The 14,606-nt window shown below is 44.0% G+C and overlaps 1 protein-coding gene across 1 annotated transcript in view; it reads right to left on the minus strand.

Moving 5' to 3' along the window:
• Positions 1-2,765: 2,765 nt before the first annotated feature.
• The window catches only part of COP1 (COP1 E3 ubiquitin ligase), a 126,280-nt gene continuing 114,439 nt past the window's right edge, over positions 2,766-14,606 (minus strand). Inside the window, exons 19-20 of the mRNA XM_074151760.1 lie at positions 5,061-5,105; positions 2,766-3,110 (exon numbers count right to left, since the gene is read on the minus strand). Of these exons, the coding sequence (XP_074007861.1) occupies positions 3,093-3,110; positions 5,061-5,105 (63 nt within the window). The 3' untranslated portion in view covers positions 2,766-3,092. The remainder of the gene's footprint in view (positions 3,111-5,060; positions 5,106-14,606) is intronic.

The raw sequence follows: 14,606 nt of genomic DNA on the forward strand, positions 1-14,606 counted from the left end.
CAGCTTCCAGCCAAGGGCTTTGTAACCCTGTTCTTTCAAGTGAAGAAAATGAGAATAATGACCATAAGTGCCCACCATCTGCAATTAATTTTTGCAAGGAGAGCCATTAAGCCCTGGAACGAGTTTCCCAGAGGGACTTACGAACCTCTGATCCTTGCTCAGTTGAGTTGTGAACATCTCCAAGCCCTGGAGCAACCTCATCCAACTCTGAGGCAAGCCCTGCTCTGGGCAGGGGGTTGGACCGGAAACCTCCAGATGTTCCTCTGAAACTCAATCACTCCCTGACTCTGAAAAAGCTGAAAACCTGACAGGGACCATTTGTTGAGGAGGTGACTAATTAAAAAAAATATTGAACAAATGCTGTTAAAAAAAAAAAAAGATTACAGTAACCAATTACACGCGACTTAATGCGTCAACTGCAAAGAGTTACCTGAAGGAAAGAAAATTAAGGGGATTAAAATACGAAGCGTACCACTTGTGACAAAGAGACAAAGACAAAAAATGCCATCAACTTGTGTTTATGAGCTGCTGTGTTTCTAATTAGGGCCAGACACCAAATTTGCATTTTATCTTGATGGAAACAGAATGAAAACCAAAAAAATAAAGGCTGCCAATGTTAAACTGTTTTTCCTGTTTAATTCAAGGAGTAACCTTACAGCATTCAAAATAGCTGGGTTTTTTTCTTCTGATTTTAAGATCTCAGCTTCATTGGAGTGATTTCAATTTAAAATACAGAGGACCTTCAAATGGGGGGAGAGAAGGAATGAGGTCACCTGCCAAGAAGCAGCTGCGCAGCACGGAGCAGGGGTACAACAGCAGCTTGCAAAATAAATTAGCAGGCATCAAGAAACAAGTCACAGGCTGAGGGAAACCCACGCCTGAAACCAGGGGAAGCAGCAAAAGTGATAGCCATTGCTCCTCACGCCAGCTCTGCCTTCAGAGGCGGTTGGTTGGGAAGGATGCTCCTCCGCACAGCCTAGCAGTCACCCAGCACCAAATTCTCTTAAAAGGCAGCAAAATGGAAATCAAGCCAGTGCCCAGTGGGCCACGTCAGCTGCCATTAGACAGAAGGAACCAATTTCATTTCCTTCTGCCATAATCCTTCTGACTCGGGTGACTCATATGATGGAGACCTGCAGACAGCACTTCAGAGAAGGACATAGGCTAGCACAGTCTCTTCTCTCGTTGCTCTCACCCCACACTGGTATGCCAGAAACCATAGAAGAAAATTAGCCCACAGCATTTGGGGGCCATCCACACCTCTCCTGGAGCCGATCATCATGTTGTTCCCCACTGGACAAGACTCTCCAGAAGCCAATGGCAATTTCAGTGTCCCCCACACCCTTCTAGCTGAGAGTCACAGCTGTCAGTTGAAGAAGCATGTAAGTTCCTCATGACCACGCTGGAAACAGGCACCAATGTTGAATCAGGACAGGATCTGCCCCAACACTGCTGTAAGGCTTCATCCCGCTCCTTTGTTCATACCCCCAAGAACATCCTTGTTTTAATTTTCTCTCCAAAAGGGCCAAAAGACATCAAAAGACCTCACAACCCTTTTGGGAAGATCAGAATCAGGCTTTTAACACCTGGAAGATGAGAGGCACCTTTCACATGCCACCATCAGTTATGGCTGAGTGGTCCGAGACTGGAGCAGGGCCTTGCTTTGCTGACACAGAGAGAGGAGTCCCTGCAGCAATTTCAGCCTCAGAGGTACAAGGGAGACTACATGTACCGCAATGAATGAACACAGAGAATCTGTTTGCAAACTGAAACACTTCCTACAGGTATCACTGTATACATTGCACCTTTGCCACCCACAGCTAGGAAAAGATGCTACGCCCACCAATTCCACTTTCAAGCTTAACAAATTCTGGCAGCAATCCTCACAGCTCAGCATGACTGCTACTCGTGAAGACCATCTACACCTTCTTACCCCTCCCGCTATCCTGCCAACAAAGCAACAACGACTCTTAGCATCATGGTTTATTCCCCCTCCGTATGTACAATTAAGTGTTATGCATGACCATTAAAAATAAGGCTACTTATATCATGGCTCTGAAACACATTACAAACCAACTCCATCCCCTCTCTTATTACAACATTCAAAACGCTTGGCTTCCATGGTGTGCAGAGAGGGGCAAACGCAACCAGACCACACGGGCAATTAAGTGGTGCAGGGCTTTGGTAACTGGATCTAGAAGCTTCCTCCTCTAGCTGAGATAGTCAAACACAGCCAGGTCAATGTGTGTATGTGTAAGCGAGTGTGAGTGAGACTGTTATCCCACAGCATCTTGATGAGGTCAGTCCAGGTCCCAGGTAACTGCAGGTCACCTCATATCAGCACCTTGCTGGTGGCAGGCAGAGAGGCCCAGGCTTATGTGGACAGGACAACATACTTCTCTACTTTGGAGCTGCCCCTTTGGAAGGGGAGGAGGAAGGGGAAGCTGCCCTTCTCTTATTGATGACCAGAGGACTTCAGTCTCCAGCGGTGTCAGCTTGGGTGACACTTCTTAACATTTAATGCACCTAAAAAAACCAAAAATAAATGAAAGGAACAACTAAGCCATATTGTTATGGGATCTCAGAGCAGATTGCTTGCATGTCCAAGTAAGGCTTAGAGACTTTCTTTTTCCAGTGGGGATGAAGGAACGGTCCAGATGAAAGCAACCAGAGATGTGCAACTGAGGACAGCCCTATATGGTTCTGTAAGCTCCCTTCCCACGTAAATCTGTTCCCATATGCAACAAGAGAGAATCTTCCAGCTTCAGCTTGTGGCTCAATAAATTTTATTATTCCTTTTTGTTTTTATTTAAAAGAATTTGTTTTCCTATCATAAAAATTAGACAACCATACCACCACCACCAGCAGCAGCAAAGTCTGTGGAGTTAATGTTGACGGCAGACAGTTCACTGGTGTTTCCAGTGTCTTAAAACGTCCCAGAAAGTCCATAAATGGAAAAAAAAAAACCCAAACATGATGGTTTTGGGGAGGAACATCAAGGTGGTTTCGGTTTCTTGTCCTGCTGAGGATCCCAGATGAATACTGTAGCATATCAGCCGGACCAAGTACCTCATGCCTTGAGAGAAAACCCTTCATACCAGCTCCAGTACCTGATTAGTAGGGAAGACAAGACATTTAGAATTGCAATTTATGACATTCATTATCTCCTACATCAGCATATAGATCACTAGGACAGGACTGACCCTTCCGTCTCCACCCCTTACCCTTTATTCACACCAGCATGCAATAATATCACGCAAATGGGATAAGCACTTGGCAAGGATCCCAATTTTGATGTCTGCTTGCACTAGGATAAATTATGGCATGAAGCAAAACCATCCACAGTTGTCTTATTTCCACTCATCCCAATCAACCAGCTCTTGGAAATCTTGTAATGGAGATCAGAGATTTTGTCCTCTCAGCTCTCTGTGCTCACATTTCCCTTGTCCCTGCTAAGATGGTGCAGCAGCCTCTGAAGGCATGGTCTAGAGATAGCAGAGGAAGAGTAACAATACAGGCTGTGCAAATCACTCTGCGGGTGACAGCCCTCATAAACACAGGGTGGCTTTACTGGGGAAAGCTTTAGCCCATAGGTGCATGGCATCTGCCCCCAGATTGGAGTGGGTTTGTGCAAACCCAGTCCTTTCCCAGACCATCCCACCTTCCCTCTGTGTGCTGCCAAAGGCAAATGGAAATAGCAGAGTTCTGACAGCCCTGGCCTTTTGCACATTTGTCTGTCTACCTTCTCTTATTAACAAGCAAAGTGCATAAGCACAACCTCTCCTCTCTAATCACTCTTCTGTTGCTGCTGGATTCACTTGAAGATATCAGAAGCATCTGCGCATTTTACCCATTTTACTAAGAAGGAAGTGACCAAAGTAACGAGCAACCAATTCCACAGCCTGCTGAATAAAAAGCCTAGGAACGAGAGACTACAGAATCACATGCTGCGAGGGCAGGAGTAACCAGGCCACTTGTGGCCTAAAAAGGAGGAGAAAAAAAAAAAAAAAAAATCATCGATCTTGACATGCAGTCAAACACAGACCACTGTGGTCTCCCCATTTTCTGCTTTTTTTGTGATTTTTCCGGTCTGGCTCCAGAGAGTTGCTATCGTCACAGGGATGCAAGCAGAGATCAGGATGAGGACCTCAGCTTCATGACAGTGACAATCCAGCGTGTAACTTTGCAAACAGCAAGTAAACTCCTTTATGAGCAGCTACATAAAGCTGCCAGGGCTCTGGGCTACAAGCTTGCAGCATTAACCACCAAGCCTCAAAAGGATGGTGGAGGCCAATACTGCTGTGTACAATTTGGGATGGCCAGAACTGCACCTCTCCAGAGGATCAGCAACAGCCTAGGTTTGGGTACTGGTTTTGCTTGGCTGCCTGATAGATGTGTAAAGGAGGACAAAAATCTTTTCCATATTGCTTGACATTTTATGTATAGAGATAGATTGAACAGACACTTTAAGTGTTGAAAACCTGGCAAAACACTGGCTTCTTGGAGCAAGAGGAAGGCTGTTGCTTTCACAAAACCCTGCGCTGGCAGCTGCTGTCTGTTACAGCCAGTCTCGGCACCAGGAGTAAGCAAAGGGAGGGAGCATCCCTGCTCATTTCAAACACTGCTCCAGCTGGCTGCACATCAGGAGCTCAGCTTTCAGCTCTGCTGCACCCAGTGTCGGCAGCAGCAGCAGCCAGAGGACGGGCTCTGGTTAATGCTGGCGAGTTAACGCCCAGCCTCCACAGGAACCAGCACAAGCCTGGGGAGATGCTTGTGCCAGACTCTGTGCTAGTGGCACCTCGAGGAGTGGTGGAGGGACAGCAGGTGCTGGATGGCCACCAGCAGTATTTCTACACCTTGCTTTAACTCTGTTTCATTGCTGGTGCGCTGTCTGCTTGCTCCGCCATGTGCCAGAGGCAAATACATCATTTAAATTACAAAGTTCTACAGTTGGGATGACCTCCTCTAATGGTTTCTCCTGGCTGTACGGTTTCTCTGACCTTGCTCTTTACTAACAACAGATTCAAATGTTTAAAGAGGAGATGCATGAAATAACTTACCTTAATTGTACCCTGACTGTTAGCAGCAATCAGCACATTGGACTCCTGGAAAAAAAGAAGAGGCACTGTCACAATCTGCCACTGGTTTGTTTTTTTTTTTTTTCTTTTTTGGAAGAAGCAGCAGTTGTTTTCATCTTAAACATTAGGAGTATACCTAATTTCAAAGCAACTTAACTCTTCCCATTTCCCAGATGCTTCCGAGGCTAAAAGTCTTCATAGATGTTGTACTACCTTGAAGAATTAGAAAGCAATAATCCTTAGTGCTTGTACAGAGCTCTGAATCTCCGAAGCAATTTACAAACATGAATTAATCCTCACAGTCTCCCTGTGAAGTGGGAAAATAATAATAATCATTTTCATCTTTTGGCAGCATACGGACAAAGGTCTCCAGCACCCTAGCTAAACCAACTAATCACCATGAAAAAACCTCTCCTGCTCCAAGGCCACGAAACCTCTCCCACAGCCAAGAGGTTTCAGACAAATAAAACAAAGAAGAAGAGATTAGAGAGCAATAGCAGATACACCCAGTTTGGAAAGGAAACAGTGTTCCAAACCTGCTTTATTCAGAAAGGCAGCATCTATTTACCTCCTGCCAATTGATGAAGTTGCCTTTGGAGATACCCCGGTTTTCTGCAAATTAATGGTCTGCTGCATCAGTCAAGCAACCCTCAGACAAAAACTGGGTGCCAGCCGCAGTCAGGAGACAGCCTCTACCCTTCAAACCACATTCCTGATGCAACCAGCAAGTGCAGACGCACCCTCCCAAACCAAGATCATTCAGACTGAGGAAAATCCAAAAGGAACGATATGGTGCCAATAAACCTCAAGCACGTAAGTGCTGGGGGCGCTGGCAACAGCCCTGGAGATGCTGAGGATGAACCACTTCTCCCAGACTGGTGTCCTGCATCTATCCTTGTGCCAGCAGTTGCACCGTATGCCACCAAACCGCCCGCTGCAAACTGTTTTCTCTGAAGACAGCCGATATCTTTTCTCAGACACATTTTTCAATTTCTCTCTCTGCTGCTATCCATCCCCAGACAAACTTGCCGTAATTATCCCATCACTTAACACATGCATTTTTAATAAACTCAGTGACTAGAATACACCATGCTCCAAAGGGAGCAGAAAGCCAGCTTGACCCAGCCCCAAGAAGGGTTGCACGCTGCCTTGCCGTGAGGTTTGGGACTCTGCACAGCCACCAGCTTCGAAGCAAAGGGAGAAAAGTCCTTTTCAATGCAAAAACCTACTTATCAGGTAAGAGTAGCCTTGTGGTGGACTGGGCTAATTGTTACAGATAAGACTTGTTCACCCTGGTACAATCATTAGGGGATTAGTTAAGACTCCCGATATTATCTCACCAATGATCCTCCAAGCCAAAGCTCTTGAAAGGAAAGTATATCCTCAAAGGAAGCATATACTCCAATTTCCATTAATTTGGTGGCTAAAAGAGTCTAATCCTGTGAATCGCCCAGCTTCTGGTTAACGGCATTAGACTCAAAACCCAGATTCCCAGGGGGAACACAGATATAAATGTGATTTGGGGACTAAAACAGGGACCGAGATGTCCGATAGGATTTTGGAGGCAAGAGACACTGGCAGCTGTCTAGTGTGCAGTGCAAAAGAGACTTGAACTCCTGAGTACATATGATCTAGGGTTTGAATGATTCCTATTTGCACTGTGAGTGATTGGTAATTCATCCTGCTGCTGCAGTCTGCTGGGGTACCACTGTAAATGAACTCTGGTTCAATGAACAGTTTTACCTGCTAAATAAAATAAAAACGCCAGAGGGTAATATACTCTCACTCCCTTGTTCTTCAGAAGCTACTGGGGTTTTTTTCAGCAAGGTCTGAGCTAATCACTGCTCTGCTGCTTTCATCCACAACCATGAGACACAAACGGGAACAGACAGCAGCAAAATTAGCACCAAATCTGTCATCGAACAAACAGCGACTTGCTTGTTAAGGCACCCTAGCACTGCTTCCCCAGGAACACAGCTAAATAACTTGTTTTTAATTGTCTAAAGAAACAATTCTCTTCCTTTCGTGTTGCCTGTAAAACAGCCAATATATTCGACATGTTAAACACCTAAGCAAATCATGAAGTTGCTTAGATCTGTAAGTTTGTAACTCATGACAGCTGTGTGAATGTTGAACCAATCTTTTTGGCAGGACTTGTGAATGGAGTCACCGCATCCTCAGAGCATCATAGGTCATCCACTATGACCACTTAACTGGCAGAATATCTACTTCCCCCTACTGCACCACTACAATCATCAATATATCTCAGGCATGAAAAACAGGGTATCACCATCCATTGTGGCTGCATGCTTTACTTTACCATAATCCCTTAGTGTTTCTATACAGGGCAAGAAGGTCAAAATGCTGGAACAGGTTGCCCAGAGAAGCTGTGGATGCCCCATCCCTGGAAGTATTCGAGGCCAGGCTGGATGGGGCTTTGAGCAACCTGGTCTACTGGGAAGTGTCCCTGTCCATGGCAGGGAGGGTGGAACAAGATGATCTATGAAGTCCCTTCCAACCTAAAGCATTCGATGATTCTCTGCCTCCCAAATTTGTTGTCTGCAGGAGCCGCAAACTCCCAAAGCAGAGGCAGGGGTATGTTGGAAACCCATCCTGACTAAATAGTCCTGTTCTGAAAAAATCAGTTATTGAAATAACTCTTCTATGCATACACCTCTTTCTATAGGTGGTTAGCACCTGTAGCCCTTCTTGACAGGAGAGGCAGAAGGTGCCAGCTGCCTTTGCTAAAAGAAGATTGAAGAAAAAAAAAAATGAACAAACACAGCAAAAATAAAGAGATGAGGGTTTACCGCCTGGCAAGCAACAGCATTTTGTTCCATGTGGCTGCTAATCCCACATATTACTGCACCCCGGTGGAAAGCCACCGACTGTGCAACCTGATGAAATGTGGCAACCTCTCCTCTGCACATCAAGGCAGATAAGGAGCGATTGGTGGAGACACAGCGCAGTGCACTTGAGTCCCCTGCGATGAGATAACATGGCATCTCAACAAGCCAGGGACAGCCGTAAAATTGATGGGAGACAGCTTAAGAGTTTTGGTCCTGCTAAGTCAACAGACGAGCAAGGCTCTGGGGATGTCCAAAGTATGTACCTTTTTGTCTCTTGGCATTAAATATGAATTTAGAGAGGTTAACTGACAAATGTAGGTGCACCTCAGGACTCAGTCAAGATTAACAGAGTGTGCAGGTCCAGACTAGCTCTAAGATGCTCCAGAGCGGAAGTCCTGTGCTAAGACCTATAAACAGCCTTCCACACATGCCAAACTTTTTCCTCAACTACAGAGACAGTATTATAGGAAGTCTGAAGGACAGTTCCTTGACATCGGAAAGGACTTGACTCCACCACAAATCTTTGTTATTGCCTACAGACTGGACGCATAGCCACACGGAGATAAGCATTATGCAAAATGAAGTTGTAAATCACTCCTGAGAGCAAAGACAGACCAGACAGAAGCACCTCGGTCCTGAACCTGACTAATCTCCATCTCCTGGACACAACACTGGATGAACACGACTCATCCACCCACAGGAACTTAGGAGCATTTGCCCTTGGGATTTGAAGGGGCTTTCATTGATTGTGCCAAAAGACAACATTTCTGCAGCACATTCTTGATGGCAAAGAAAAACAAAATCAAATTTAGGACCTTCCTGAGTAGATGAGCTACCTGCTACATTCATCATTCAAAAGAATTATTCACCCGGTGACAGCTGGTTTTGAAGCACACTGATTTCCTTCCCTCCTAGATGAGCCCTGTATTTGGATGGCCCTGGGGAAGCAATTTGTACAGGGAAGGAAGGGAGGAGAAGGGAAGTCTGGCTGACTGCTGGTATTCATGCAAGAGCAGTTGGCATTAAGAGAATCAGAAATGCTCTGGATGTTTTGCAAAGCTTGAGGATACTCAGCTGAACAACTGAAAATTGTCAGAGCTGTTTCAGCGTGACAGAGGGTATGAGACAGTAGAGGCTGAAGCTCTTCCACTTTTTCTTTCCATCTTTGTGCAAGAAAACATTGGGGGAGGGGGAGCTAAATGAAAGTCACTCCAGATGGACAGCTGTTAAAACAACACACACATCTCCTTGGAGGGACATACATTGATATTCACATGGACTCGCAAGTAAAAGCTCCAGACAGACACCCTAGCTAAGCTGTAAACCCATCCTCCCAGTAACTGCAATGCTCATTTCTCATCCCTTTTCACTAATAAAGAGGCACCATGGACACCCACCTGCAGCTGCAGTACTCCAGGAGTTAAGCACCCCTCTCGCCAGCAGGCTCATAAAAAAATCACAGCCAAGTATTTTATCCTTTTCCTCTCCTGACACAGAACAGAGAGCCTATCCCCAAAGGGGCTCAAAATAGGCAAGATGAACACAAATCATTCATTATTTTTTTTCTTTTAATATAATAACTCGTGAGACCATTCCTCCTCTGTTATCCCAAATGTATCAATCCTTAAAGTCAAATTCAGAAGTTCACACCGTCCGGTGCAAGCTTCTCTGAAGGAAAAGCTGGAACATGACCTACACAGACGGAGGAGCCTGGATGCTGGCTTTGAAACATCTCGGTTCCCCTGTTGGGAGCAAAACTGCAAATCAGAACATCTACGTGTGAACATAATCGACACTTTTATAGTTTGTAAAACGTGGTAGTTTTGCAAAAGTTAGTTTTACCAGGAACAGAGTCAGAGTACTTGAAGGCTGGGAATTGCAGTAAGAACTATGGCTTTAACCACATAAGCCAACACATTAAAAGATGTAGCAGCACTCTATGCTGTTAGCCCAACAAGACTAACCTTGAAATAAACTTACCCAACTATGTTTTCCGCAAGGTTCACGCTGAGGAAGGAGGAAAGTTCCACTACAGGAGAAATGGTACAACATGGACTCGTTTCTTACTTTTCCACTCTCCCCTACCTTCTAGCAGTACCAGCAATCACACAACGGGCTGAAGAAGCTGGTCATTAGGAGGATTATTAGGATGCAAGATGTGTCTCTTCAAATTCTATGTGCACATGTTTACACAATGGACTAGAAATCATATCTGGGACTTTCATGGTATTATAAATAAAGACCATGAACTTTGTGCCTCTTATCTCCCCTTTCTTGCACAAATGAAGCATATTCGCCTCAAATTTCCAGTGCAGTCGTCATTGAGGTAAGTGTGAATTTTCTGGATTTTCAGCTAGGTTTGTTTTACAGATTCACAGTTAGGGTTCTTAAAAGATCTAATTTTAAATTAACTTCTCACCCCAGCAGACATTTTTGCTAACGAAGGGATGGTTTGTCAGCAATTCTTTCAAGCAGACGGACTCGCTGCCAACAAAACCCAAACACTTACTCAAAGGAACTGGAGCTTAATTAAGCAAAGTCGTTGATACAATGGGAAAATATACTGGGTGAGAAAGCTTGCATGCAAGTGGCCATTATCTTATGTTATTTATAGGCAGAATAAAAGTATACAGTTGAACTAAATCTAGTGCTGTTCGCACAAAAAGCCCTTCAAGAGTAAAGCTACTTGGTCCTTACTGAACATGGCAACTATTACTCAGGTGCTGGCTTTTAAGACTGAGCTGCAGACCATCTGCAAGACGTATTTCACTGAAACTTTTCCCATTGACATCACGGACGAAGCCTTTTCATACATCAAGATGTGTGAAAGCAGTTCCCCAATAGACCACCACTGTTTGACTGCTCTTCATCTCATAATTAGCAAATTCTAATGGCTTTTCACTCTAATTCCCCTGAGATCTGGTTATTTTCCTGTTGTATGGCTCAACTCAGCTTTTGTTTTTGATAGAAAATTACAAATTCTAACCCAGGAAACATGATGAACCTCCAGTGTACAAAAATCAAGAGGTTCTTAAAAGCTGAACTGCTAGATTAGATTTCTTCCCAGAAGGATAATGTGTTGCACACAGAATTTATTTTCTTTCTTCTGTTGTTGCGATACAATCATTATTGATGAAGGGGTGTGCAACGGGATGGTTAAAGTGGTACAAACCCCACTATCTCCCTGTGTGCCAGAATTTCCTTTACAAGCCATCACACTCACCTAACATTAATCCCTTCTGAACAAGTTTACGGCAATATTATCCATACTGTGAACATCAGCTCCAAGTAGATATTAATTACTCCTTTAAACTGAGCACTTCTTTTAAAGAATGAGGTCTTACATACAAAAGATGTTGTACCAAGACATTTCAGGAGCAGCAACACCCAACTCTTTAGGTTTTAAACCTCAAACAGAACACGCATGCCTAAACTGTGTTCTTTAATCCTTAGAAACTGTACTTTTATCTCATTCTGAAGGTAATTCCTTTGTACATACAGAGATAAAGCCTCCTTAGGCTTATCTGGGCCCAAAAAAAAATAAGTAGCAACAACTCAATATATCTGAAGACAGTCTTGTCTGTGCTTCCTTCTAGATCCAGCTGCAAATACACAATCTTTTGTGTTTTTAAGCTACACAATTACACCTGAACAGCATAATAAAAATATTTTCTTAACACATTAACCCACAGATTTTCAGATGACGGCACTTCTTTGGCTATCTTTCTATAGAAAGACTTGCCTACAATCATATACACACGCGTATAGTTTCTTCTCACATAGAAATTAATGGATACACTATAAAGGGAAAAAAGCTTTCAAACAAATCAGTGTCTTCATCATCCTACATCACGCAGAGTTTGCAGGTTCTGCACAACATGAAGCGTGTCTCACTAGGCAACGCGCGCAGGTGGAAATTCAACATCTCCTTGAATCCCTCCCCTTGTTTTTCCGCAATTCCAGACTTTAACTTCTGTACCCAGGATGCTTTTATCAAGTTTTCTTACACTTCCACTTCTGGTATTTTCTAACCGCCACTCTCAATAGATGAATATATCCCTCTTTCCTGCTCCCTGAAGAAGCAGCCTTCTCATTTTTGGATTTTACACTTAACATATTTTTCTACTCCTATTCAAGCCAAACTCGGCACAAGAAGATGCTGTATAACTGGAAGCTTATTTGCTATCATATATACCCAGGCCTCTGTATTCACAGCACATGGGTGCCCAGGGGAAAGCAGTCCAAGCCTTGTTCCAATGTACACACTCAAATAAGGAGTAAGCTATCTCTCAGCCAAGTGAGAAATCACTTTTTCTTAGCATGACCTTTCTTTTCAGCATGTAGCTCTCAAGAAAACAAGATCAAGTAGGCAACTGAAGACCAGGTTAGAGGAAAATAGAAGTATGCATGTGTATGGTGCTGTGCAAAGGCACCAAGTTGCTTGTTTCTACACCATCTTCTTACATCAAGATGGAAACGGAGGCCAGCGAGACCAATGGGAAGAAGGCAAAGAAAGCTCTGGGAAGGCAGGAGAGCCAGCCAACAAAGCCCATCCCAGGAACTGTAGATATATTACAGGCAACTGCCCCAGTAATTTAGTTGTTCTGGAACAAAGCTGGTTTTGAAGAGCACCTAATTTATTCAGAATTCAAGATGAGAATAACTCATCAGACACTTATTATTCTGCATCTACTGCAAAGCGAAGTACACAGCTCTAACAGCTGCTGCACGCTCCCCATCAGGCAAAGCAGAGAGACATATGTTAAAATCAAATTATGCTGGCATTAACCCCCTTCCCCAAACAGCAAGTCTTCTCCTCCTCTATATGTGGGCATATTGAGCTCCACTGCCCATCTACTTATGACAAGGTCTCTAAAACTACTTGTTCCTATGGTCGTATATCCTGGGATTTCAGATGCTCCCTATAAACAATATGCTCAAGGCCTTGAACAAAGCGACAGCAGTATATAAATATAGCTTGCAATAAGCCTACAAAAAAAACATATACATAAACATGCAACACATTAGCATCAATACTGCAAAACCACAGCAAATGGCTAGGCATTAGTTTAGTGAAAACAGCTTTTAGCATCTATTCTCTTAATACTTTAAGTTCCCAAATATTCATTTGGCAATTCTACATAATGCAATGCTGTACACTGCTTGACAACTGCACAGTCCAAGACCTGCACTCCTACAGCTGATACATTTTCCTCTTTTCTCTTCTACTGGTTGTTGCAGTCAGTCATTACATCATGCTGGAGGTGATGAATTTAATCTCTCCCTAGCCAAGGTCATGTTGCCCTGCCCAACAGTGCTGTATCTGGCAAAACCAAGCCCTGAAATGCTGTCATTACAGTGATAGTAATGATACTATAGCTGTAGCTTATACCTCCCTTCCAAACTCCCACCAGAAACAAAATGTGGATCTGAAGAAATAGCCACCAATCTGCATGAGAGTATTCAAAAGTATCACGTAAATCTGGTACATATAGATTTTGATTTTGTGCAGACCAATGGCAGACCATCAGGGATCAGAGCTGTAAACAAAAAAGAAGAATGTGAAAAGCCTTTTTAGTCCAAGCTACCCCAAATTATACACAAGCAGTCCACAGCACAGCCTACCACAAGTGCTACACAGCCCAGTCCTGGAACACAGCAAGCACCATCACTCCCAGCTGCTGCACTGGGAAGGAATGGATTCTTGTGGGAAACTCCTCAAAGATGCTAAATGACATCTTTTCCCATGCTTCCCAGCTCCTTGGTTCTCTTTAATTTACAACAAACTCCTTGCTCTACTGTAAAGGGCAAACTCCAATTTGTTTAAGCCCTGCTTCATGTTTAGTTGGTTCTCTTATGCCTTTTCCTTTCACACGCATGACGTGTTCCTCCCATCCCTCTTACCTTCTCCTTCTTCTTCCTTCTCCTTTTTGACAAGTCAGTGCTTTCTCTTCCATCTCAACTGTACCCAACAATCCTCAGTTGCCGAGTTTCCTCTTTCAAATCTTCTTCACACTTGAATCAGCAATTCCCTAGTTTGTGCAAGAACACTTTCATCTTTCCCAGACCATCTGTCCCATATCCTTTGGGGCTTTTGTATTTGTGAGATCATTGCCCCTTGCATGGCATCTCTCATCAAAACCCTACTTTCAGCATTCTGTTCTTGAGTTTCAACTGCCTCTTCTAAAGCACTGTGCACATCTTCCCATCTCCTCCTCTCTCCCCTCGTGAATCCATCTTTGAAAATCCTGCTTACAGAACAGCTTCCTTTTCTTTGCAACCCTTTTGCTTCCAACATGCTAGCACCAACACCAATGCTCACATCTTCCTTGGGTTCAGAAAGGGAATAGATGATGGTTAACCTTTCTCTCTGGCCCTAGTAGCCAATCAATCAACTGTATCTGCTCCCACAGGCCTTCTTCCCTTCTTAGCTCTGTACTTTTAGATGGCTGAACTCAATAGTGCAGTAGGATGACATATCTGTTCCTCTGGTCCCTGCCTGGGCTGTCAACTACAGCTCTGTTCCCACTTCAGAAACATCTGCCTAGATAAAAAACAGGATATAAGAATACAAGGAGGCAGAAGCCTTATGCTTAGAGACTGAAACACCCTGTTATGTTGTGGGAACAAATTGCTGCTGGGCCAGGAGCTTTCAACAGTTGATCCACGTCAGCAGCCT

Source organism: Numenius arquata, chromosome 8 (assembly GCF_964106895.1).
Source record: "Numenius arquata chromosome 8, bNumArq3.hap1.1, whole genome shotgun sequence".
NCBI classification, from domain to species: domain Eukaryota; kingdom Metazoa; phylum Chordata; class Aves; order Charadriiformes; family Scolopacidae; genus Numenius; species Numenius arquata.